Genomic DNA, 24,142 nt, shown 5'->3' on the forward strand with positions numbered 1-24,142 from the left:
ACTGAAAGTCACACAAAGGCACAGCTAAAACAGAGCACAAAGCCTGCCAGCTTCACAGCCACAGGGACTGCAGAGGGGTGATGGAAGATTCTTCTGGGCTGTAGATAAGACAACTCTCAAGCTAATGAACTCGAGTCGTGGCTCTATGCTATAGAGCGATTCCCGTAACAGTAAAATATTTTAAGATATTTATACAGTATTTTGAAATAACCTATAAGCTTGAATTCTTTGAAAATGAAGTTGCTATAGTTCTGAAAAATGGTAGAAGAAAATTGCAACACTAGCAAATCAACATGTACTGTTCTAACCTGGCAAGCTACTGTCTCTTTTCCAGCATGCCAAGTTGGACAAGCACTAAAAACCACCTACTCCCCTCTACAGAGGCCTAGGAAGCAACTGGGCACAACCCCATATACATTCAGTCAATTTTTCCAGTCTATAAAGCTGTAACTGTCTTTTAAGTCACATATTGCTATGAGGAGATTAAGCCAGGATAACACAACAAACTCTTCCCTCATCAAGACAAAACCCAACTTTAAAAAGAACTCTTGAACTCATTTTACTAAGATACGGAACTTTACAAAAACACCCCGCACCTTTTTCTGAAAAAATACCTCCCCCCATTTAAGAGCGGTTCCAACATAGCATAAAGACACTACAGTACCCCTGCAAATGCAAACACATTTGAAAGAAACAGCACAGTGACTTTTTTTTAAATCACCCCAGTCAAAAAAATATTTTGAAACAAAAGTTACAATTTTATTCAGACATTACAAAAATTCCCACCTCACCTTACCAAGTTTTAATGCAGGTTGTACTTAAAAACAAGATATCACTGCTGTAGGGAGATTGTCCTTTAGGTCCTTAGCTCTGTTTGAAGGACATCAAACAGTCCTCTGTTTTTAAGTGGTGCTTTATGGAGATCCTGGAAGTGATTTTGGGGGAGGTTTTTTGTAATGGTGAGACAGGAGTGGGGTGACTCCAGCATTACCTGACAGTAGGCGTGATTTCCAAGGGCTTTGTGGGCTTCATCAATAACCAAACATTTAATCTCTACAGCAGGACACGTCCCACGAGAAAGATCATTCACCATTATTTGAGGGGTCAGGAAAAAGACTCTCTTGGTAGTCCACAGTTCCCCCCGACCGAGAGCTTGGGTTCCCCCTGAAAATAAAAGAAACAACGTTAGTGAACTGTTCTGCTGGGAACACACCACAGGGACAGCAGAAGGCTGGCTTTGGGAAATTTTAAAATAGCACAGGCCTTAATGCTAGTCCCATTCACAGCGAAGAGAGGTGAATACAATGACTAGGAAGGTTTTTTGCATTAAAATACTAAATCCAGAAGCACAGAAAACAAGGCTAGAAAGCCCTAGCCTCCCGCAGCTGTATCTACACCACCTCTGGCAAAGGTTTGTGCTTAAAAACGGGTCATGGATTCAGTCATTAAGGCTATGACTTCAGCAAGCAATAAAGTGCAGTTCATGGGGTTTAAGAGAACGTTTTAAAAGAAAGGAATAAAATAGAAGGCCGTTCTTCTTTGGCTTAAGTTTCATAAAGAGCATATTTATGGTGCAGGCATTTACAGCTCTGTGAGGAAACCCTAAGGCTCTGTGAACCGCTGCACCCCAGAAAACACCTTCGAGTTGGTGAAAACGCCCTCAGGTTGGTGACCTGGGCTTTTAACTACTGCAAGACCTATTGTTAGCCCCTCAAAAGCTTCTCAGCCTTAAAAAAGGGTTGCCTTTTTTTTTTTTTTTTTTTCTTCCCTCCACTGCGGCTTTACAGGTTGTTTGCCTTTAAGCTCAGCAGCCTAGCTGTTTGCGGCTCCTCCGAGCAGACCCCCCCGTCCCTACCTGTCATCTCGGCCATGTGCCGGGCCGGGATGCCCATAACGCGGGCACAGGCCTCCATCTGCTGAGCCACCAGCGGCTTGGTAGGGGCGAGGAAAAGCACCTTGCCGGAGGGGAACCAGCGGTAGAAGTTGTACATGACGACGGCGGCCACGAAAGTCTTCCCCAGCCCGGTGGGCAGACAAACCAGGGTGTTCCCCACCAAGGCGGCGTGGGCCATGCGCACCTGGTAACCGCGCACCGGGTAGTTTGTGGGGTAGATCCAAATGGACCCCGCCACCTCACAGAAACCCGCCACCGGGCTCGGGTCCGCTGCCGCCGCGGCCGCCACCAGCAGCTGGTCATCGTCTGCCTTCTCTTCTTCCTCGTCTGCCTCCTCCGGCGCCTTCCCGCCCGCCGCCCACCAGGCCTGAGGTAAAGTGCGCTGCCGCCCGCCGCTCATCCTCCCTCAGGGCGCTGCCGCGGCGCGCGGCGCCCGCCCGCTCTGAGGTAGCACGCGCCAGCCGTCCGCCATTTTCTCTCGCCGCTTGAAAACGCCGCGGGAGCCGCCGCGGGGACGGAGGGGGTGGGACAGGGAGGCGGCTTGCCTCCTCCCTGTCCCACCCCCTCCGTCCCCGCGGCGGCTCCCGCGGGAACGACGGGAAAGCTGGGCGGTGCGGGAGGAGGAGGAGGAGGCGGTGGCGGGCGGGAAAATGGCGGCGACGGTGGGTCCGGCGCAGCCCTGGAGCGCTGAGGAGCTGCGGAGCGAGGCGCTGCCCAAGAAAGATATCATCAAGTTCCTGCAGGAGCACGCAGCCCAGGCGGTAAGGGCGGGAAGGGGTTTGTGTGTGTGTGTGTGTGTGTGCGCCTCTGTGTGGGGGAAATCTCTTTCCGCTACTCACCGGCGCGTCTTTGCAGTTCCTGGCGGAGCACAAGCTGCTGGGGCAGGTGAAGAACGTGGCGAAGACGGCGAATAAGGAGCAGCTCATCGCGGCCTACACGCAGCTTTTCCACACGCAGGTGCGGGGCCGGGGTGGCGGGGCCGGGGGGCTGCGGGGCGGGCGGTGGTTGACGGCTGCTGCTCCTCTCCTCTTCCCCTCAGCGGTTCAAGGGCACGGACGGCGAGGAGAAGGCGGCGGAGAAGGCAAAGCCCGCGAAGGCGGAGGAGGCCAAGGGGAAAGCAGCAAAGCCTGAGGAGGCCGTGGAGGAGGTTGGTGTGGCACCCCCGCCTCGTGTTTGGGCGATTGCGTGGGGCAGCCGAATTAACCACATCTTCAAAATCCTGGTTACTGGCGTTTGTACCGTGCGTTAACCTTACACAGCTTCTGTAACTTGATTTAGTGCCAGGCTCTATGCCTCTCCCCCAAAGCTTCAGTCTTTGCTGAGAACTGCACCAATGCTGCTACGTTTTCCCCAAATATTACAGCCCTGCGATAACGCGTGAACGTGCCCTTCGCTAACACCGCATGTGTTTTTTCAGTGCCTTGAGCTAAGGGGCTGTTCGGTCTTGAATGTAGTTGGTCTGAGACTAGTTAACGCAGCAGTCATAACTCTGTTTTTATAAACTTAGGGGCCGCCGAAGTATACAAAATCAATTTTAAAGAAAGGTGATAAAACCAACTTTCCAAAGAAAGGAGACACTGTTCATTGCTGGTATACAGGAAAACTGCAGGATGGAACTGTCTTCGATACCAATATTCAAACAAGTAAGGTCGTGTGTATATGCAGATTGGTTTTTGTTGCAAATGCATGTGCAGGAAATTAACGGGGCTCATTAAAGCCACCTCGGGCAGGCGTTTGCTTCTGGAAGGTGTCTGTGGCGGGAGCTGTGCAGGGCTGAGGGGGTGGTGTCCCTGCAGCCCGATTTTCCGTGAGGGAATGCAGGGCAGTATTTTAGGACTGGCTGGTGTCAAGTGACACTGCTGCATCTTGCCAGGCCTCGCATTTGGCATTCTCCAGGCCGTAGGTAATGTGAAATGCAGGGATTTAGTCAGTGCTGACGCTGCTTTGGAGGAAAGATGGTTCCTGCTCCGGGAGCTCCCTTATCTCTGGAACTCGAGCACCAAGAGTGCGGCAAGTCCTCTAAATAGAGACGTTTTGGTGTACTCGTGTAATGAACCCTTAAACGTGGGGGCACTGGAACAAGAGCGATGTGAAGCAGCCTCACCCTGCGGAAAAGCCTGCTGGTATTTTTGGGACAGTTTCTCCATCGGAGGATTTAGGTGCATGAAATGCTGCAATCCTGGAAATGCTTTTCCAGCAGCCCTGTCCAGCACAGAGGAACAGCAGGGCTGTCGCCAGAACGCTGTCTGAGAGCCAGTGTGCTTGTAACAGTGCTTGTGTTCCCTGCTGACTTCTTTTTGCTTCACTAATGCATTTATGACTTGTACCATCAACTTTAATCATTCTGAAATGAGTCTTTGGGGTTCACTGCTTCAGCATCTGAAGGATGCGCATCAACTAGCTCTTGGTGCAGCTTAAGCTTTTAATAATGTTTTTAGTGTACAGCACTAAGTTTTCCCCTAAAAATCTGATCATGGGCTAAAAATAATGTTATAAGAACAGATATTTATATAAAGCACGATTGTAGTAGTAATTTTAGACAGAAGTGCAGTACGTGCTGGCGTGATGTTAAAGCTAATGAACATAAAACTGTCTTTTCAGGTTCAAAGAAGAAAAAAGCAGCCAAACCTTTAAGTTTCAAAGTTGGCGTAGGAAAAGTAATCAGAGGTGTAAGTAAACCATTCATGACTCCCTCAGAATCCAAAAAGGCTTCTCATTCTGCAGGATTTATGAGCGGGGTGCCAACGTTGAGCTGCTGTTCTTGTTTCTTGTGGAGGTAGAAAGGCGAGTGGGAAGTGTTTACACCCACGGGATGTCATATTTATTCTTTACGACACAGTGTTTATTCTTTGCGGACGCATTCATCCACCCGCAGTGTCGCTCCTCTCGTGAGGGAGCTTGTGGAAAGCAGCCTGATGAGGCCGTGTTCTTGGGCGCAGCAGATGGGCTGTCAGGTCGCTGTAGGCATCCGCTGTGCTTTAGTCCCTCGGAGGTTTCCCCTCAGCATCTTTTTGGTGTTTCCGTTGGTTTAGTTCATCCATTAACTCTGAACTGGCCACTGAAACTCCAATTTCTGGTCGCTGTCGTGCACTGAAATGACTCAGTTTGCTGCTCTAAGCCCTGCCCCGAGCATTCCAGCAGCCAGGCTTCAAGAGGGACAGAGGCGGAAATAAAACCAGGCTTTAAGCATCTGCCTTAAATAAAGGCTGATCTGAGGATGCTGCAGGGCGGCAGCAAAGCGTGAGGCAGAGAGACAAACCCCTCGGCACCGCCGGGGGGGTGCCCTGCTGCGGAACGCATCCTGAAACAGGGGGATCCTACCTCAAAAAGGAGCATGTCGCTGCCGTGGTTCATCACCCCAAAAGGCCCCGATCTGCCCTCGGGGGCGCGGGGAGCACAGGCTGAGGGGGAGCGCTCCCCCAGAGGAGGAGGTGGAACTGCCTCAGCGATGGGCATGCTGGAAAAGCCCCAAGGCACCTCTTCTTAAGCTCTGCAAGAGGGCTGTGTTCTTCTGCTGTTTTCTGAGCTGGTTTTGTTTTGTTGGTTGTTTTTTTTTTAGTGGGATGAAGCGCTCCTAACGATGAGCAAAGGAGAGAAGGCTCAGCTGGAAATTGAACCCGAGTGGGCGTATGGCAAGAAAGGGCAGCCCGAGGGGAAGTATCCTTCTGCGGCCAAGGAACAGGGAAAAGGGCCTTCACGGGAGGAGCCCTCACTTATTACTCCCAGCAGGCTTAGAGTATTAATGATGTAAAATTTCTGTGAGTTTGGGGGTGGCCGGGGTTGCCTGTTCTGGAGCAGCTCTGCGAGAACCCACCCGGTTTTGTTGTTGCAGCTCCCTGGGGTGGGAGGAGGCACCTGTGCAGGGATGGGTTAAGCCAGGCCTGGGGGAGCCGGTTTTGGGGCACGAATAGGGGGATGGAGGGGCTGAGCCTGGAGCGTCCCACACAGCCGAGGTTCTTTTTTACCAACACTTGTTCCCTCGCACTCACATCCTGCCTCTGTAGCGCAGAAACCCCCCAAAACCAGAACCAAGGCTGGGGCTGCCCAGGTAACCCCGGAGTGTAACCCCAGCCCCCCCAGGAAGGGGTGTTCATCTTCCTTAACAGGGTGCAAACAGGATCCCACCCAACGCTAAACTCTTCTTTGAAGTGGAATTGGTAGATATCGAATGAAACGAAGTTTCCTTTGCTGCTGGGGATCCGGGGAAGCTTCCGAGCTCTGGTAACTTCAGGAAATAGTTACCACTGTGGCCTTGTACCGAAATGGAGTTTGTTCTCCCTGCTGTACAGTAACAGACCACTAAAGAAAACACTTTATACACGCACGTGACTTTCCTTCTTGTGTGTGCGCTCACCTCTGAACCTTTCTCTTACTCAGGGGGACAAAGTGCCTCAATCCAGCGCAGTGGTAAAGGAGGAGTAGCCCCCGCTGTTGTTACTACAGCGTTTACTCCAGCACGCGCCTCCCTGCCAGCTCAGCCCTGGCTCTAGCTGCTGGCTCTGACAACGTTAGTTAACCTAAAACAGTACAAGAGGAAAAAAAAATTACATTCCTACTCTCGGTGTTGCTGAAATGAGGGGAAAAACCCTCCCCAGGCGTCTCCTTTCAAGCATCTTTTGTGTGAACAAAACGGGCGCTGAGCCGGGAGTGCCCTGTTCCGAGCTGGGAGGAGGCGAGCCAAGAAAACGCAGAGGACTACTGAATTCCTTGCTTTTATTACAAAAACGGGAATGATCACTTTGATCAAAATGAAAAAAAGTTTGCTCACACCGCGTACATGAAAAACTCTAAATACAAAAATCATCCCAAACATAGTTTGTGCTTTTTTAAAAAAGAATGCAACAGCCTTTTGCACTGCATTTTAATTTTTGACCACCCCCCACCCCCTCCCTGTAGAATAGAAAACAAAAAATAAGAGGCCTGGGCTCAGCTGGAGGGTTGTGACGGTGATGAGGGGGACGAAGCACTCCAGGGCTGGGGAGGGGGCAGGACAGCCCCGGCCTGGGCACCTCCCCGGTGGCAGCAGAGCGCCTTTGGGGGTAAAAAACCCAGAAAAAAAACCAAAAAACCTACAGCATTACTGATTGGATTTATGGAATCATTATGAGACTGAAAAAAAAATTCTTCAGATATCTCCATAAATTAGTGCAGGGAATTAAAAAAAAAAAAAATGAATTTATGGTAAACTAGAATTGTACAGAGATACCAATTTATCAGTTACCAGCACACAAATCTTGCTTCACACATACCCTGTGAACATCAGCTCATTTCACATGCTAAAGACCAAAAAGCAGGTATTACAACAGTTCTTTCACATCCCTAATTTAGAAAAATATATCTTTTTTTTTTTTAATTCCATCTTTCTCAAAACTGCAGCACAGCGAACTTCACTCGCTCTTCAGATCAAGTTGGATGATAATACTGCCCGTAATTCCACGCGTTCTGGTAATTGTACTAGAAAAAAAAAAGAAAAAAAGAGATACGGTGATGCAAATCCATTCGGATGGACGGCGGGCAGCGGGCCGACAGCGCTACCTACACCCGCTGCAGCTGGAGACGGGCGCTGGGGCTGTCCCCGAGCTGGGGGTCTGCAGCCCCACGCACTGGGGCAGCCCCAACCAACCTCCCCCTTCCCTCGGGAAGAGTCTGGGCTGTTCTCCCGGGCCGGGACGGGGCCGGGCAGCCACCGACAGAGCAGCCGCCTCACGGGGTCTGCACCGACACCGCCAGCACGGCCCCGGGACCAGCCCCAGCACGGGGAGGGCCCAGGCACAAGCAGAGCCCATGCTGGGGGCCACTGCTGCCCCACACAAGAAGGGGAACCCAAGGCACAATGCGCCCAATTGGCACAGGAAGCCCCTACAGCGGAGAAAAATCAGCGGAGAAAGTCACGTTTGTGCCCGCACAATCCCCCCGGACAGGCTGCTGGACAGCTGGGCCTGGCACACGCCATGTGCCAGGGCAGCAGAACCCACCCCGAGACGCTACAGGAGCCACTGGCTGGAGAAAGTAACCCCCAAAACACAGGGTAAGTTGGCACCCCGAGGCGAGTCTCCTGGGCAAAATGTTTCGGCACACAGTGGCCCGGGCTGCTCTTCACCAGCGACATCCCCGAGTGCTGCCACACTTCCCTCCCAGTGAAGAACCTGCCACCAAACTGCCCACCTCGGCCTGAACCAGAAATCTCGCACGCTCGCCTGAGAGGCCAAAGAGAATCATCTTGGTTGGAAAAGCCCTTGAAGCTCCTCCAGCCCAACCATGAACCTCACACTGATCGTTCCCAACTCCACCAGATCCCTCAGTGTTGGGTCAGCCCGACTCTTCAACCCCTCCAGGGATGGGGACTCCCCCCCTGCCCTGGGCAGCCCATTCCAACGCCCAACAACCCCTTCTGCAAAGAAATCCTTCCTAAGAGCCAGTCTGACCCTGCCCTGGCGCAGCTTGAGGCCATTCCCTCTTGTTCTATCGCTTATTACTTGGCTCAAGAGACTCATCCCCCGTCTCTGCACCCTCCTGTCAGGGAGTTGTAGAGGGCCATGAGGTCTCCCCTCAGCCTCCTCTTCTCCAGACTAAACCCCCCCAGTTCCCTCAGCCGCTCCCCATCAGACCTGTGCTCCAGACCCTGCACCAGTTTTCTCACTCCAGGCTTTCCTCACCCGCTGGCATGGGGCCAGAGGCAGAGGAAGGTCCCTGGGACAGGCTCAGAGCGCGGGCGTTCAGCCCAGCGGCGGCGCGCACCCACCTGGTACCAGGCGTTGTAGTTATACGCCGCCTGATTGACCTGCATGTCCCCGTCCATCATCTGCGCCGACGCCAGAGCTGGGTCATCCGTCAGCATTTTCTTTTCATCCGGCTCCTCTGATCTGTGAAGTTAAGACACGCTTGGAAATGGCATCTTAGATGAAACGCTGAGCGTCTCTTTATGTGGGAAGAGTTATAACAGAAAAGGGTAAGTTATATTTTCAGACTTGGTGCCCTGTCCAAACAAGGCGAGAGTTGGATGTAGAGACAGACAGCAGTATATTGCACTTCGGAACGAGAACGACTGTCTGGTTTTTAAATCATTCTAGTGCTCAAACTGAGACAGCAAAAGCACGTTTCTGCTTAGGGTACCAGCACTGTTTCGTTTTTCTGTGATTTAAAAAGTTACTTTCCAATCAATGTTTCCAAATATTTTAGCCAACAGTGTAGCCCTATTTAAGTTTATACTTTCCGTGATTAATAAACAGCGATTCCAGTTTTGCAAGCAGTAGGTTTAAAGCTGAAAAACAGATGTATGTATATTCACAGATTAAAGAAGAAAACCCCAGTCTGAGACTGTTCTCTGAGCTATTTTTAAAGCACTTCCCAAGTGCCTCGTACCAGCTGCAGCTCAGCTCAGCACATGTTCTGGCTACCCCGCGCTGCGTCACCCACCGAGGCAGCAACGCCCTCGGGGCAGAGGCTCCCTACCCGTTCTCTGCTCTCCTCTTCAAGGAATCCTGCTCCTTCAGAAGCGCTTGGTGTTCATCGTAGGCATCCAGAAGCCTGAAGGGGACGAAAAGAAAGCAAGCTCTACTCACCATTTTCACACAGACAGTTTAAACACATGAGCAACTGTTTTAAAATGTCTACTTGAAACTCTAAAAATACAAAAACAATCCAAAACAAACTCAATCATCATCAAATTTTAATCGGTGATCCATCATGAAGATGGGAAGGCCAAAAAACCTAATTTGATTCCACAGCGTGGAATTTTCTGTTAGCTCAGAAATTCCCAACTTGCTCAACTTTTATCACACTTTGGGCAGGTCTTTTATAAAGTTCCTGTATAACAAGGTTTTCTAAAACGGCTTCTTCCAGTGACTGCATCCCCTCAGCTGCCTGCTGATGCCATCCATAGCACCACTGATATTTAGGAATCAACATTTCTTTAAATACTGGAAACGAGTATTACACAGCACTGTAACAATTCTAAAGTAGCACCTACAGCCTCTTCCCAAACCATGGGGGGAGAACAAATATATTTCATGCAGCACAAAAGAGTCCCAGCTGAAATTCCCACAAATAGCTAAATACTGTTTCATCTGCCGCACGCCACGCTTTATAAGGTATCCCATGAAAACTGCTGCTTCTGTCGATACTGCTTTTGGTGAAAACCCTTCCTTCTACTTATTCTGTGTTCCAGTATTACTTGGGAGCTGAAATTTTAATTTTGTTCGGTCTCTCTAGAATCCCAACCTTGCCATGCTTGGCTGCCACGTGAGGTAGAGCGGTCAGTCAGCAGAAATTAAGGACAGCTATTGTTAAAAAACATAGAAAGCAGAAAAGCTAACTCATGGTTAGTCCTTCCAAGTTAATTATCTGCAAATGTAAATAAAACCAAGAGCTTGCTTTACAACAGAGAATTAAGAGGAAAAAAGTATATCTAGTATTTAACTTAAAAGTTGCCCTTCTAGCATCTGATGCTCCCGCACAAGCGCGCAGCATCGTTAATACTTCTAGAGACATTCAGACCAAATCAGGGCACTTCTGGAAACCTCAAGCAGCAGCTCACAGGGTAGGGGAGCATCAAATTATACCTGTGTCACAAAACCCCTCCCGTCCTCTTTGAGGAGCGTCTTCCTCCGTAAGGCTCCGCAAGAGAAAACTACAGTGAGAAGTTACAGGCAGCACAGTTTTGCTCCACGAGGCATTAGGTATTTCAGAACAAAAAAGGGGTAATTTTCTGAAAATATATTTCTATTTAAAAAAGGGAATTTGGTTTAGAAAAGCCGCTGATCCCTCAAAGAGCTGATGGCACAGAAGAAACAACTGAACGGATGCCACTAACCCTGCCCCTTCCCTACTACTTCTCCCAGCACTCTTTGGGTGACCCTAATTTGGCCACTGCATGGATTACATCTTACTTGTTCACATCAGAACCAAAATCTTCAAGAAATTCCACTTTTCGCTGAGAAAACGTAATCCTCATTTTTATAGACAACGCGCCATTGACAGCTTTATCAAAACAGCTCAAGATATTTTCTTCGTTTTGCTTGAGATCACCACTGTACTCCATTTCAAGTAAGTTGAGATACAGTTTCGTATTTTCCTGTGCAAAAGATGCATTAGAAGTTGTACATCGGTCACGTTAGGTATTTAACACTGAATGTATAGCTACCAGATGCATACCAGAACGTTAACATCACAAACATATGCTAAAATAGTCAATAAAAAGATTTTCTTTTTACAGTGGTCATCTTTGACCCGCCTTGTTTCACAGATAGATTAGAAGTGATCTAACACCACAAACACAGGGGCCACGCTCCACTACTCGTGAGCTGACAGCACTCGGAGCGCTAAATATTGCTGCGGTTACACAAAACAATCTACAAGCACTGCCTACAGGATCAATTCTGTTCACGTAACATTTAAGTGTCTAAAAAGGAAAAATGAAGGTATGAAGCACATTGTGATTCTGATGCAAAAAAAAAACCCACGAGCTTCCGGATTTGCAAGCTGCAAATATGGCAACATCAGTTTAGAGGGACTGGTGTCTCCACGCAGTAATGAAACATTACATACAGTTACAATTCCTGTCATCATTGTTGCCATATTTTTTTAAAACATGGTTCAGAAAGAGAGAAAAGTACCGGGATCTTTTTTGTTTGTTTGTTTTAATACAGCAAAGAGGGAACACATACTTTGTCAATTTCTATGGCTTCTGACAGCACTTTTCTTGCCTTTGGAAGATTTTTCTGTACTTTGAAGAGGTGTCGAGCTAATTTGATGGCATAAAACGACGATTCGCTAATTGATTTGGCATTCCTAACAGCATCTTCGAGCAGGTGTTCAGCTTCTTCCATGTTTCCGTGTCTGCGCTCTAAGCTTACTCTTCGCAAGCGAATCATTGCTAGCCCTAGAATACACTCTTCAAATGTTTTCAAGATTCTTCTTGCTTCATCGATGTTGCCTAAAACACCGGTGAAGATGCTGTCAGGTATGAGACATCCAACAGCCTCTTAAAACCAGAATCCCCTCCCAGCAAAAGCTACCCTTGCTCTTACCCTGCTGCTCCTCAAAGGCAGCCCAGAGCATGTGGACCATTGGTTTCTTAGGAAGATGTATTGTGCAAGCCCTGCTGTAGACATGCCTCACTCCTTCAATACTATGATTCTCCATGTATTTGGCATACTATAGTTGAAAACAGAGCAGAGATGGAAGAATTTAAAGCTTATATACGTCTTTAAAAACATGACAGAACGATAAAATTCTTTTGTTTAAACCCATTCAGCACCTTTATTGAACCACTAGACTAGTTTCTGTAAGGAAGGACGTAGAGAGGCAACGCAGTTGGCATATGCAGCAGTCAAATCTGGTTGCAAGCAGACCATCTCCTAATGCAACAGATATAGTTATATATGAACAACGTTCCACAAGAGTACAAAAGGTTAGTCACTAGGTCAAGGTATGCAATCGGTAGGAGAGAGGTGGTAGAGCACTTCCCTTACCTTAATCCAGAAGTCCTCATAGAGGGCACAGGAAATAACACATCTTTCAAAGAGGACCACGACTCGTTCATGAGTGCCGTTTTCTATCTCAAATTCTAAGTACTCTTTCCAATTTTTCAGCTGAATTTTCTCCAGAGGTTTTACATGAAAGTAAGGCCTCTTTATCTGCAAGAGTCACAGTACAGCAACTTATGACTAACACACATACCCCCAAGTTGCTTAAAGAAGCAGCAAACAGCCACAGCCCGTTCAAGTGGTGCCATTTCACCACCAGGCCCACAGAACCGCACACCATTATCTATCCAGCTTAACATGGGGGTCCCCAGGTATTGATCAAGAGATGGCGCTCAGTTACGTTCTAGAAAACCTTCTGAGTGCAAGTGTTTACAGCAGCTGAGAGAGGACCCAGCGTGGTGACTCCCTTGCAAACCCGTGGCCACCACGTAACGATGACATTGTGAACAACGAACGATACTGTCCGTGTGCATCCGTACAGCCAACTACAGCACTCACTGTTGTACTAGCGCGTATCCTACACATCAAATTCAAAATTTGGTTGAGAATCGCGGCAAGGAAAGACAGAGCCCGGAATGGAGCTTCCTATTCAATAGTGACACGGAACCGACTGTTCCGAGCTAGTGAGATTGCATTTATGGGTGATTGCAGGAGGAGCTGGGTGGGGCAGAGCTCGGCATGGAAAGTTGAACCGTTGCTTTGAACTACGTGTAGCAATGCATCCTTCCAGGGACTTGTGCTTTTTCTCTCCAAATCTTTAATTTTACCCGATCCTCTCTCCTGTACTGCAATTCCATCTCAGAGACACCCCCGCGAATGGACAGAGTGCTTACAATAATTAAGGAGTAACATTCAATTCTTCAAGGCCACCTGAAATTTAAAGCCGGTCACCCCCTTCACGCTCCTCACTGAGCTCTACTACTGAACCCAACACTCTTTTTCCATTTGTGACAAATTCACGGGTACGTTGTTCCTGCTAAAATAAAGTAAACCAGGTCTAAGCGGTCTCCATCACTTCTGTGACATCTGCTGCCGATCTGCCTCACTTCTGACCGCTATACAGACACGTTTAACTTTGTATTTCAGACTCCTCCCAGACCCAGCACGCTGCTATCAACAGAGCAGCTGTACTCTCTGGGTAGGAAAGGTACTGACTGCAGCCCGGAGCAAGAGTGGACACCCTGCTTCTTACACATTTTCTGTCCACCACTTTAGCATTCTCCCAAGTTTCCCTAAGCTGTAGCTGATGGTTTCCCAGGCCAGGAACACCCGTACTCACGTAGGTACCCTCCAGCCCGCTTCTCCCGCCACAGACCCCGCTCCAAGGACCACCCTGTGCGCCCAGGGGGCACTCGCCCCGCTCTGCCCATGGCCCCAGGGCCGGCTGCGTACCCCCTTCCCGAGCCCCGCTGGCTTACAGGCTACCTGGCCTAGTCCAGCAGTGCCACCAGCAACATGACAGGTCTGACATCACCGAACCCACTAAGGAGGCTCCGTATTAAAGATTTGGGACAGATTTTCAATGTACTTTTTAAAAGGAAAGTAAATTTAAAACAAGAACCATGTTATGCAATATGGGATTAGCCAGGATAAACAAGAAAGAGACTGAGAATTAAAAACTGCGGTTGTTTTTTCAAAAGGAACTGAACTTAATTCTAAACAGAAAAAGTCCTGTATTGACGGCAATCACATTATTAGTTTAATTACTTTTAATACCTAGGAGCTGCATGTTATGATGGCTGCTTTCAGAAAACACAAGTTAACTGATTTCAGGTTTAAGGGTGTAATGCTAAAATACAACAACATCCAAATTTCATTCTCCTTCCAGGACAGGCTTACCTTTTCCATCAGAATTACCTTCAGCCCCTCATTATCTTGCAGCATCCCCGCTGCACAAGGCAGTACTAACTCCCACGGCATTTCACACACGTGTATTTAAAGACTGCTCAGTAAACAATACACCATCTCACCTCTCTCCAAATACTGCTTAAAGAATTTTAAATCATCAGTTGAGAGCTGACCTCACAAGTTGCCTTTTCACAAGAAAAATGGCAAGAGAAGTGAAACTCTTATCTTGGTTCGAAGCCCCACACCAGTTTAAATTGTAAGGCCTTCCTCAAAATTCCCAGCCTTACATTCAAAACTCTGGCACGCGCTGCCTTACAGAAAAAAACCAAACTTACCGCTTCTTCAAACGTCCACCTTTTACTGACTTCATGTTCATTGTGGTTAAACATTTCCTGATGAATCTCAATGATTCTGTGCCTCATGTTTTCTATCTCAGTGATTAGCTAAAACACAATTTTAAAGAATGTGACAGAGGTAGACACCGTATCACCTTTGTAAATGCATTTTATGATGACCATAACACGTGTGAATTAAAACAATCACAGATGCATTAAACGTTCCCTTGAACAGCTGGGGGAAGGGATGGGACCCTGCCCCAATGGTGCCCTGGCCCTCAGTGCAACCCAACCAAACTGCCTTTCCACCTGAAGTTTTGCTCTTATGCTAAAGCTGATTGAGATTAACATTAATTTGTACCAAGCCAAAGGGGGTTTCAGTGTGCACACACCTTCCCAGTCAGCAATTCCTCTGGATGGCTCCAAGCTCTCATTGCCTGTGAGGGCTACCAACCTGCAGAGACTATTGCTAATGAAGAGCTTCCCCAGCCCGCAGTTCCTAACCTGTTCATCTGGAATAACAAATACTCATTCCTAAAGTTTTATACATGGTTTCTTTCATTTTTTTATCTCCCTTTCTTTCACACCCATGAAAACACCGCAAAGGTATGTCCTGTTGACAAAAGCAGTCACCAGGTGAGCCGCAGAGCACTGATACGCATGGGAACTACAGGGGCAGCTCCGCCACACTGAGCTGTCTGCAGAGAAACTCATCTTTCAGCCAGAGCCAGGGAAGAAACACCCCCAAAGCCCCTCTGGGCGCATACCTTGGCAGGGTCGGTTATGTCCTCGGTGCCGGAGGGCAGGTCGTCTCCAGGCTGCGCGTCCTCCCCGCTGTGGCCGTTCACAGACGCCAGTTCTCTGCGCAGCTGAACAAACTGCTCGGTGGTCAGCAGGTCTCGGGGCAGGTTGTTCTGTATATGCTCTTTAAACCTAAGAACAGTTCCAAACAAGTCCACACAAATCTGACGTTCCATGCTGCAGTGCTCTGCCCAAGCAGAGTAACAGATCCTACTGGGATCCTGCAAAACTTTATCCATCTAGAGCAATGTTGAGAACACAGCTTCTGACAACGTACAACGCAAAATGCAACTGCCACTATGGATCAGGCTGCAAAAGCTTCACGTTTCAAAGAGAAATGAAAGGATGATGACCTTCAGCAGCAAAGACAGACCCCTTGCCACTTAAAACTAATGGCAGAGGACAAGAGCAGCTTTAGAGGAAGGTGTTTCATTTCCAAAACCAAAAGATCAGTAGAAATTATGGGGAAGACTGGTGCATAATTTAACTAGTTTCTGGTTCCCTCTTAATCTCTCCATATTAACGCAGAATTCTACTATCTAAAACTTAACCAAATATTTCTCTTTAGTCAATTCAATTAGTGTTTCACCACACGTGTGCATTGCATGAAGAAGTGAAGCTCAAAACTGCTCATTCTGATTTTTTAAAGACACCCTCTCTTCTTCCTCACAATTCCAAGGCCTTCCTTTATTCCACAGCAGAGTTTGTGAATTTATCTAAAACCAAATTCCTAAAGCGTGTATCAGTACTTTAAAATACTCAAACTGTATGAGCACCTAAATAAGTACATAAAACTAAGTAACGATTTCCAGTTCTTGTTCCGAGTGAACAATTTCACATTTACAGAAGTAGGTTAACATCTGACTAAGAAATTCACAGCATTAACTAAATCTTTGTTTTCTCTTTACCTCTGGAAGTGATGACTGTAGAGTTGCGTTGGGATTCCAAGGATGCGGTCGTAGATGGATGTAACTTCCCTTAGGTTTCCCTGCTCATTTTCCCAGTTTATATACATTTCCCACAGTCTGTCGGAACGGAAGTCTGTCCCAGCAGCTAAGACTGCATGTTCATAGGCTCTGAAAAATGAAATAATTTTACAGTTGTTTCTGGATGCGGTGACAGAACAAGGAAGAAAAGTTCTGGCTCTTATGTAAAAATTATGAGCATCTTCATTTACTTGCAACCACACTTATATTCATTATTCAAATTCTTCAAAGTATTTTCTAGATACCTGTAGCAAGATCTCCAGAAATTCAGAAAGTTCACATACACTTTTTTTCCTCCAGCACTACCACAACAGAACAAATAAGGGCAACAGAAAAAGCCACTCGCAGCAGTGCAAGATCTTAGGAAAACAGACAGTCTTCTATCTGGCAAAGATTCTAAACCCATTACTTCAGCAGTTTGACACACAAAAGCTACACACCAACCATGCAGCTAGAAGCTGCTTCAGTTAAAGTTCAGTTAAGGTTCTGGATCAGACTTTTGTCCAACCTCTTACTCCAAGCGGGACCGCTGGCAGCAACAGCTGACGACACGATCTGGCCATACCTTGAAAACCTACAAGGAACTAAATTCCAAAAATCCTACAGGGAACCTGTTCAAGTGCTGTGCTATTTCCTAAAGTCTAGGCTGAAGCTCTCAAGTCACAACATTTAACCCTTCCACCCCACGGTATCGTCTGCCCTTTCTTATGGAATCTGGCTCCACTGTCTCTTAAAAGTCCTTAAAGCAACTGCAGGCTGTCATTAGCTGGCCCCTTAGCTTAAACACGTTAACCTGGTCACACTGCCACGCAGCCGTACGCACACGGGCTTCGTCTGCTCCCAACTTACCCTCGAATCGTACTGTTAGTTTCGGGATCAGCAGGGTCCAAGGTCTCCTTTAAGAAGTTTATATAATGTATCCAAAGATCAACACTAAGAGGAATTGCCTGAAGCCCTCTGCGATAAACCTATGAAGAGAACATGAACTGTACTTCAAATACTTAATGGCGTCCTAATAGAGAGGCAACACTGTGTTATCCGGTGAACCTTAGAAATACTAATTACTGGAATTTTGTTTAAATAATCTACCATTACCATTTGGGTGGAGGTTGGATAGAACATGGCAATGTTCTGATCTCCACGTGCAGAGTCTTGATCTTCAAAGCGCAGCGGTCCCTGCATTCTGACCAGGTTGTGTGGGCAGGCTTTGGGGTACAGACCATAGGGCACAGACCCATTAGAGCATCATTGACAGCGTCTGACCAAAAATGCAATAAGATGTAGCAATTGTGACCAGCAAACCAACTATATTGTTTTGAAAATGAGTAATAAATGTAAGTGACAGAAAAGCCCTGCCCTACTTGTTAAGCTGCAGTGTAATACAGAGGCTTGCACTGCAAAGCTTGACAAACTGTAGAGGTTTAACGCACCTGCCAACAAAGAGAAAAAACATTAGCTACAAATGCCACAGACGTGACAAGTGCAAACAAAATCCCTACAAACCTGACCATACATGGCAGGTACTGGCAGCCAAATGACTCGCGGTAGGTTAGTCATTATTTGGCCAACAGGACCGATGGCAATAGCTGCGCCCAGCTACCTACATACCTCATCAGATTGTTTAACGTTGTCGTGCCGCTTTTCAAGGTCTGCATACTTTTTCCAATACCCATAGCAATATGGATAATGCGTGAAAAACCTGTCAAATGCTTTCCTGGCAGCTGGTAAGTGGTTCTGCAAGAAATACACAATAAAAGCAATGAATCCTTTCCTTAAAAAAAAAAAAATCACACTATTTTGAAAACAAGTACTGTTTTAACACAGTCTTAAAAACAATCGTTTTTATTTTGCGATCTCTGCTGAGGACACTGGCAAGGGTAACTGTCTTCAAACATTATCTCCGGAAGCCTGCTGCACGGTTCTAGACTGGTCACTGCAATACCCATGACTGGTTTTGGTTTTCTTTGTTTACGTCTGGAAGGCTGAGGAAGAAGGGGCAAGTACTAACCTCCTGCTCTACATACTGTAGTAGATATACCCATCCTGTGAAATCCTGGGGATTGTCCTCTACTACTTTCCAGAACTTGTCAAAATCTGGAGGGAAGCAAGCCTCAATATCTGTGGTCTGTAAACTTTCAATATTTGGAATTTCACTCTCCTGTGTGTTCTCTTCATTCAGGTCAGGGGAACTGTCGGGTGATTGCTCCATCTCAGTTACACTCATAATTTCCGTACTGAAGTCCATCTGCTGTTCGTCTGTCACCGTTTCAGCGCCATTGTCTGTGCTGTCATTGCTTACAGTCGGCTTCTCCTCCTCTGCATTGTCTGCGTTCTCCATGGCTGCAGTTACTGCTGGGTTGGAGCACTAGATCCTGCAGAAATAAAACGATTCTGTCTTCATGCCGTGAAGATTCAAGCACAACCTGGCCCTGAACGATCAGCTAAGAGTCTCCCACGTGCTCCAGGCCCCCATGTATTTCACCACAAATCCTCCTCGGTTAGACCTGCTTCACACACGAGCCTTATCACAATTAAACACACGTTAACAGGGGTCGTACGTTTTAACATCTGCATGTACACATCATTGTGGTTTTTCTAAAAAACTATTACAAGCAGCTATTGAGGTGCAAAAGGGAACCAATACAGTCTTCTCGTGTGAGCCTAGCAGAAGTCTATTCCAAAGAAAGAATTTTGTTCAGGTTTATCCAATTCTCCTACTTCATACAAATCAGTAACTTCCTTGCAAAATAAATATATGTTAAAATGTACGCTCAACGCCTAGCTGAACTTGCTTAAGTGATAACTTTGTGAAGAAGAGAATTACTACCAGCAGTAGACTCAGTCCGTGCCAGCGACGTCTAGATAAACTCAGCAGCATCAGAGGGGGCCATGGAGAAGGTTTAGGGCAGCCCCTCACTCGCTGCCACACACAGCTCACACGGCAGGCGCTTCCTCCTGCCCCTCACAGACTTCATCTTCCTCCCCCTCTCCATTTTCATCTCCCTGCCAAAGGCAGCTGCCCAGCCCTCCCTCCTCCGCCAACGCCAGTCCAGCCTAACTCGGCGGCATGCTGCTCCGCCAAGCAGCGCTCAGCTGAGCTCGGCCTTCACCGCCTGAAGCCCGGGCGTAAGGTGCTCAGCTGAGCCGTCCCCACATGCAGGCTGGATCCGGATGACTGATGGACTCTGAGTGACACAATATCCACGCAGAATACAATTGCTCGTAGCTCTGAATGTATTTTGGATGAAGAACAGTGTGAGACCATCATCCCCAAATGCACTGTAGCAGCTGCCACTCCTATTTCCCTTTGGTTCTCCTCAGAGAAGACGACAGCAAATAAGTTTGGCATTAAAAAAGAAAGTCCCCACCCCACTCTGTACCTCCAGAACTCTTTCCCACCGAAAGCCTGAAAAGAGAACAGACAGACCACTTGCTTTCACTTCAACACATACATTGATAAACCATCAATAATATAGTGGGGGTAAAATTCTTGACAGAAAGGTAAAAAATCTACACCCCTATCCCCAGCAGCATCAACACAGGAGGTAACAGCTCACGTTTTCCTCAGAGTTCAGCAAGCCAAGTGACTTGGGCGTCGTGCTAAAAGGTCCACGTGCTCTACTCTGTAAGTCCTCTAATAACTGTTTTTTGAAATAATTATTTCTATTCTCCACTGTACACATCTTCTGGCAATCATATAAATACAACTTCTTTCCTTTAAGGTAAACAGTTCATAATTTCGCAACTTTATACGGTAACTGTTCATAAAAACGAACAGCTCCTGCCGTTTAAAAGTCACACGAACACAATGTGACTCCAGAGAGCACTGTAGTGCTTTTGTTCTCTAGGAGAAGACACAGCTTGTGTAAGACAAACAGTTTGTTTCGGTAATGACTGGCTCTTCCCCACATGCTGGGCCACTCTAGAAAGCCTGCATCAAAAGCTGGTTTCTTTAGTGAGTCTTGGAGAGGTACCTTCAATATTGATTTTGAGAATAAACATAATTTATAAATTAAGAAATTAAACATCAAAGCAGTATTGCTATGCCTTTACTGGTGAGACATACAGAGGAATCTGCATCACCAAAACCAGGTGCTACCACTCAGAGCTTACTGCTGTAAAGATGATAAAATCAAGGTGTAAGAGGGTGGCGTGATGCAAACAGCAGCCCCAACACTTGAAAACAAACAGTTTAGTGCATGTTTACAGCTCTAAAATTTGAGAACTGTAATACAACTGGTTTTAAACATACAATAATTTATGACCTGAACTTATCCTGACATTTGACAGATGTTTTCCCCCTCTAGCTGATTCAGATGGATTTCCAGCTTAAAAACCAGCTCCCCAAAATCCAGCTGTCTTCAGATTAGGGGAAGGGAGGGGGGGGGAAAAAAAAAAAAAAAAAAAAAAGAGGGAGAAGCAGCGCTGGATCACCTCTACACAAAGGTTTCAAACAGAAACTAAAAGTCTGACAGTTCGCTTCCAACTGAAGGCTCTCCAGACCCCGCAGGGAAGCAAGGCACAGCCCAGACTCCTCCCGTAACAGGGGGCCACAGCCCACACCATCGACCTGCCCGGTGCCCCACGAGTGTCCCCCGGCCCCACGGAGCCAGGGGGGCGGTGGGGGCGAAGCTGATGCACAACCGCGTAACAGAGTAACTTAATTCCTGGAGTTTTCACCTCACTCAGGCTAAAAAACTACGCAAGTATAGCCGGTAACGACACGTGCCAGCTTTCAATAACTCCTGTCAACGTACACTCTGTAGCCTGCTTCAATGAAACGCTGGTCGCGTACAATACTGGCCTTTATAAATATGAATGGACTGACGGCAAACATCTAGGAAAAACCCCAAGCGGGCAGCACCGAGGGATTTCAAGCCCCAGCGCACCTCCTCCCCTGCCCTGCGAACAAGGTTTCACAACCCTGATAAGCAGCTGCTAAAACTTTCTGAGGCAGGAGGGCTCGGGCGTTACCGCCTGGTCCCTTCGCCGCTTCTGCCCAAAGACCAACGCTCTGCCGGCCAAAAATAAAGTCGTAATATCATAAACCGTAAAGCACTCAAAGGCTCTGAGCGGGCCTGTTATTTGTTGAGAGATTTAGCGGCTATTACAGCACGTAAAGATAAAAGAGTTTTCCCCACAGAACTGATGGGTGAAAGCCGCGGGCAGGCTGGGTTTCCCATGGGTTCCCGAGTCCCCGCTGCCGGGGGAACGGCTGCAGGAGCCGGCGGGGCGATCCCACGGCCAGCGCGGAGCCCCGCGGCTCCCGGCCGGGCCGAGCCCCACGCCCGCCTCAGCCTCCCGCCGGCCCAGGCCCGGCCGGGCCCGTCCCCCTGCCCGGGCGAGGCGCGCACCCCCCGGGGCCCACCGCGTTGTTCCAGCCGCCCCCCGCGCGGACGGGCCGCGCTCCCCACAACCATCCCACCGTCCCCGTCCCCTTCCCCTCCGCCTCCCGCCGCGGTACCTCCGCGGAGCCGCGGGCCGCCAGCCCGCCGCGCGCCTGCCGCCGCCGGGCCTGAGGGAGAGCTGGACGCGCCTGCGCGCACCGCCCCGCGCATGCGCACCGGCCGCCACCCCGCCGCGCACGCGCCCAGGCCGCCCCGCCCGCCCCGCCCTCCCGCCAAATGGCGGCGGATCGCCCGTTCCCCCCGCCCGTCCCCTCAGGCAAGGAGGCGGCGGTACAGAAATAAATCCGTTTATTTACGGCGTTCCCGTGTAAAACGCGTACAGGAGCGGCAGCGGGCGGGACGGGCCGCGGGTGCCGCCGCTGCCAGGGGAAATGGGGAACGGGAAAAGGAAAAAGGAAGCGGAAAAGGAAAAAGGGGATGAGGGAAGAGGAAGGGGAAGGGGAACGGGAAGGGGAAGGGTCCGTTTCCCCCGGAGCTGCCGCCGTGCTTCGCTGTGAGCCGCCGGGGCTGTACAGCCCAGGAGCGCGCCCGGCCGCCGGGCAACCGTACAGCCCCGGCCGGCAAATACTGTGCAACCGTGTCAGTGGATTAAAAAAATAACTGTTGTTCACAAATGCCACGCAAAACCCTGTTGTACTGTGTAATTACCTCCAGGAGTTTCTTCCACTTCTTGATGTAAATTTTAGTGTTAAAGCAAGTCAAAACATGACTATGTGCTCAGTGTATTTATTGATCCGCGCCCCACAGCCGCGGGGGCTGCGCTGGCTCTGCCCGAGGCCGGGCGAGCAGGACCAGCTTGTCCCAGTCACCGGCGCTCGCCCGCGGCCCCGGCCCAGCTCTGCGAGCCAGAACGCGGGGCTATAAACAGCTGGTGGGCTGATGGAGCTTCCCGCAGGCCCAGAAATCGTTTCGTTTAGGTTGCGATCTCCAAAAATTCTTCTAAACTCTTCTTGACGTGCGGGGGCTGGGACGCGGCGTGAGTTAACAGACTTGGACCCATCTGTGCAAAAAGTGCCTTGGACAGTTTCGCTGTGGCTGTGCGGATGTTCCCTCCGGCGCCGGGCAAAGAGCCGCTGTTGGTCATGTTCCCCAGGAGGTGCCACAGGACAGCCAGAACTTTCTGCTCCACCGCGTAAGGCCTCCGCGGGTATAACTCCGTAACAAGATCTGCAGGAAAGACAACAGGCCATCAAACAGTGTCAGAAGATTATTTTTAAAACACGATTGAGAATATCCCCTGCTTTTGAGAGGTGTTTAAAAGCACTTAATGTCAAATCACCTTCTCAAAGCAACTAACGAAGGAATGCTTGCTAATACACAAGAGCTTGTTGCAGCAGCATCAGCGCTCCGATAAAAGATACCAGCTTTCCCTACAAACACCCCTTCTATCCTCTCTCAGGAGTTTACACAGTAGCGCTGGTACTGCTGATAATTACAATTCTCCATTAAATTAAAACACGTAAAGGAAACAAAGTTTTTTTGAGGTTTTTTTAGCTAATATTATCACAAGAACCTTTATCTCACCATGCACTGTGTAACATCCGATATTTTATGATTTCCCCTCTATCTCAGAAATATGCAGTAGGTATTTAAGGAACAAAGTAGCCTCACACTATAAATATACGATGAAACATTTTCCCTACTTCAACAATTACCTCATGAATTAAGTATTTTATTTGCAAACACTTGCCTTTTTGCTAGAATGGACTCTCCTGATATATAATACAAACTACTCCAAAAGAATCCCAGCAAGAGATGAACTGTTTAAAGGTTGGTGACTAACACATTGAGAATGCATAAATTTAGGAATATTTCAAGGACAGACTGTCCATTATATTACTCAGTCTAATTTCATAGCTACTACACACAGAACTACTCTGAGAGTAAGCCAGATAACGTCTGTTTGGTTCAAGCATATTTCCGATAAAGACATCCCTTGTTCACGTAAAACATCAAAGGAAAATCCAGCACTTCTAGCAATAATCCCCAATATTGAAATACGTATATAAATTCTAGTTAAACTTTGTCTTAAAATTTTAGGCAAATTTGTCTTTAAGCTTTTGACACCAGTTTAGGCAGAAGACTGTTACGAAGTCTGCCATCTGCTCAGCCTGCCAGCTTGTCTCCCTTACAACCAACCGGCAGGATGTGTTACCAAGAGCCTTAAAACGAGAATAAGACCAACTGCGAAAAAAATAAAGGTACAGAAGTAGAATTCAGGAGTTAGTCGGAGCCAGCCTTAGAGAACAGTATATTTTCTGTGCTGGAAAACCTCACTCATTCTTTTTGTTTCTTTCTGGCAGGAGTATGAGGGAGTGAGAACTGCGAGAGGGAATGTGAAGTGAGGGGCGAGGCAGGCAAGCCTCTGCTCCTCAGCCAGTCT

The 24,142-nt window shown here is 48.1% G+C and overlaps 4 protein-coding genes and 1 non-coding gene across 15 annotated transcripts in view; 1 reads left to right on the forward strand and 4 right to left on the reverse strand.

The window, feature by feature from the left end:
* The window catches only part of FANCM (FA complementation group M), a 71,887-nt gene extending 69,482 nt beyond the window's left edge, over window positions 1-2,405 (reverse strand). For 6 of the 7 annotated variants that reach the window (XR_012629008.1, XR_012629009.1, XM_074869269.1 and 3 more), the window contains exons 1-2: window positions 1,856-2,405; window positions 992-1,164 (exon numbers count right to left, since the gene is read on the reverse strand). Coding sequence is in view for 5 of the 7 variants with exons in the window: in XM_074869269.1 (XP_074725370.1) it covers window positions 992-1,164; window positions 1,856-2,294 (612 nt within the window). In the remaining 2 variants the exon portion in view is untranslated. The remainder of the gene's footprint in view (window positions 1-991; window positions 1,165-1,855) is intronic. The other variant, XM_074869272.1, reaches the window with a different exon arrangement.
* A 101-nt stretch (window positions 2,406-2,506) lies between these two features.
* FKBP3 (FKBP prolyl isomerase 3) lies at window positions 2,507-6,218 on the forward strand. Its single transcript, XM_074869280.1, has 7 exons — window positions 2,507-2,655; window positions 2,750-2,851; window positions 2,934-3,041; window positions 3,402-3,537; window positions 4,496-4,563; window positions 5,454-5,551; window positions 6,012-6,218. Exons 1-7 carry the CDS (start codon window positions 2,545-2,547, stop codon window positions 6,064-6,066), a joined length of 678 nt encoding a protein of 225 aa, XP_074725381.1. The 5' UTR covers window positions 2,507-2,544; the 3' UTR covers window positions 6,067-6,218.
* A 372-nt stretch (window positions 6,219-6,590) lies between these two features.
* Window positions 6,591-21,897, reverse strand: PRPF39 (pre-mRNA processing factor 39). Of its 5 annotated transcripts, none has more exons than XM_074869274.1 (14): window positions 21,816-21,897; window positions 18,360-18,723; window positions 17,960-18,085; window positions 17,201-17,319; window positions 16,274-16,441; window positions 15,332-15,497; window positions 14,565-14,672; window positions 12,367-12,531; window positions 11,923-12,049; window positions 11,560-11,828; window positions 10,783-10,967; window positions 9,347-9,421; window positions 8,637-8,757; window positions 6,591-7,348 (listed from the first exon to the last, which is right to left on the reverse strand). In XM_074869274.1, the coding sequence occupies exons 2-14, from the start codon at window positions 18,687-18,689 to the stop codon at window positions 7,298-7,300; spliced, it is 2,010 nt and encodes a 669-aa protein (XP_074725375.1). In that variant the 5' UTR covers window positions 18,690-18,723; window positions 21,816-21,897; the 3' UTR covers window positions 6,591-7,297. The 5 variants fall into 5 exon arrangements, with proteins under 5 accessions (XP_074725375.1, XP_074725377.1, XP_074725380.1 ...); XM_074869276.1 differs by lacking the exons at window positions 18,360-18,723; window positions 21,816-21,897 and adding exons at window positions 17,447-17,609; window positions 17,713-17,781 and having other exon boundaries at window positions 17,960-18,076; XM_074869279.1 differs by lacking the exons at window positions 18,360-18,723; window positions 21,816-21,897 and adding an exon at window positions 17,447-17,556 and having other exon boundaries at window positions 17,960-18,087.
* LOC141943642 (small nucleolar RNA SNORD127) lies at window positions 11,384-11,469 on the reverse strand. Its single transcript, XR_012629024.1, has one exon. It is a non-coding gene; the product is annotated as a small nucleolar RNA SNORD127 (small nucleolar RNA).
* Window positions 21,898-22,030: 133 nt separating the features above from the next.
* The window catches only part of TOGARAM1 (TOG array regulator of axonemal microtubules 1), a 45,673-nt gene continuing 43,561 nt past the window's right edge, over window positions 22,031-24,142 (reverse strand). Inside the window, exon 22 of the mRNA XM_074864980.1 lies at window positions 22,031-22,926. Coding sequence (XP_074721081.1) covers window positions 22,673-22,926 — 254 coding nt within the window. The 3' untranslated portion in view covers window positions 22,031-22,672. The remainder of the gene's footprint in view (window positions 22,927-24,142) is intronic.

Source organism: Strix uralensis, chromosome 4, assembly GCF_047716275.1.
Source record: "Strix uralensis isolate ZFMK-TIS-50842 chromosome 4, bStrUra1, whole genome shotgun sequence".
Classification (NCBI taxonomy): domain Eukaryota; kingdom Metazoa; phylum Chordata; class Aves; order Strigiformes; family Strigidae; genus Strix; species Strix uralensis.

Coding starts and splice junctions, on each gene's coding strand:
- FKBP3 (XM_074869280.1), top strand. CDS start 2,545: ATGGCGGCGACGGTGGGTCCGGCGCAGCCCTGGAGCGCTGAGGAGCTG. Junction 2,852..2,933: donor CGCAGCTTTTCCACACGCAG/GTGCGGGGCCGG, acceptor TCTTCCCCTCAG/CGGTTCAAGGGCACGGACGG. Junction 3,538..4,495: donor CGATACCAATATTCAAACAA/GTAAGGTCGTGT, acceptor CTGTCTTTTCAG/GTTCAAAGAAGAAAAAAGCA.
- PRPF39 (XM_074869274.1), bottom strand. CDS start 18,689: ATGGAGAACGCAGACAATGCAGAGGAGGAGAAGCCGACTGTAAGCAAT. Junction 16,442..17,200: donor ACTAACAGTACGATTCGAGG/GTAAGTTGGGAG, acceptor TTCATTTTTCAG/AGCCTATGAACATGCAGTCT. Junction 8,758..9,346: donor AAGAGGAGAGCAGAGAACGG/GTAGGGAGCCTC, acceptor TTAACTTCACAG/ATCAGAGGAGCCGGATGAAA.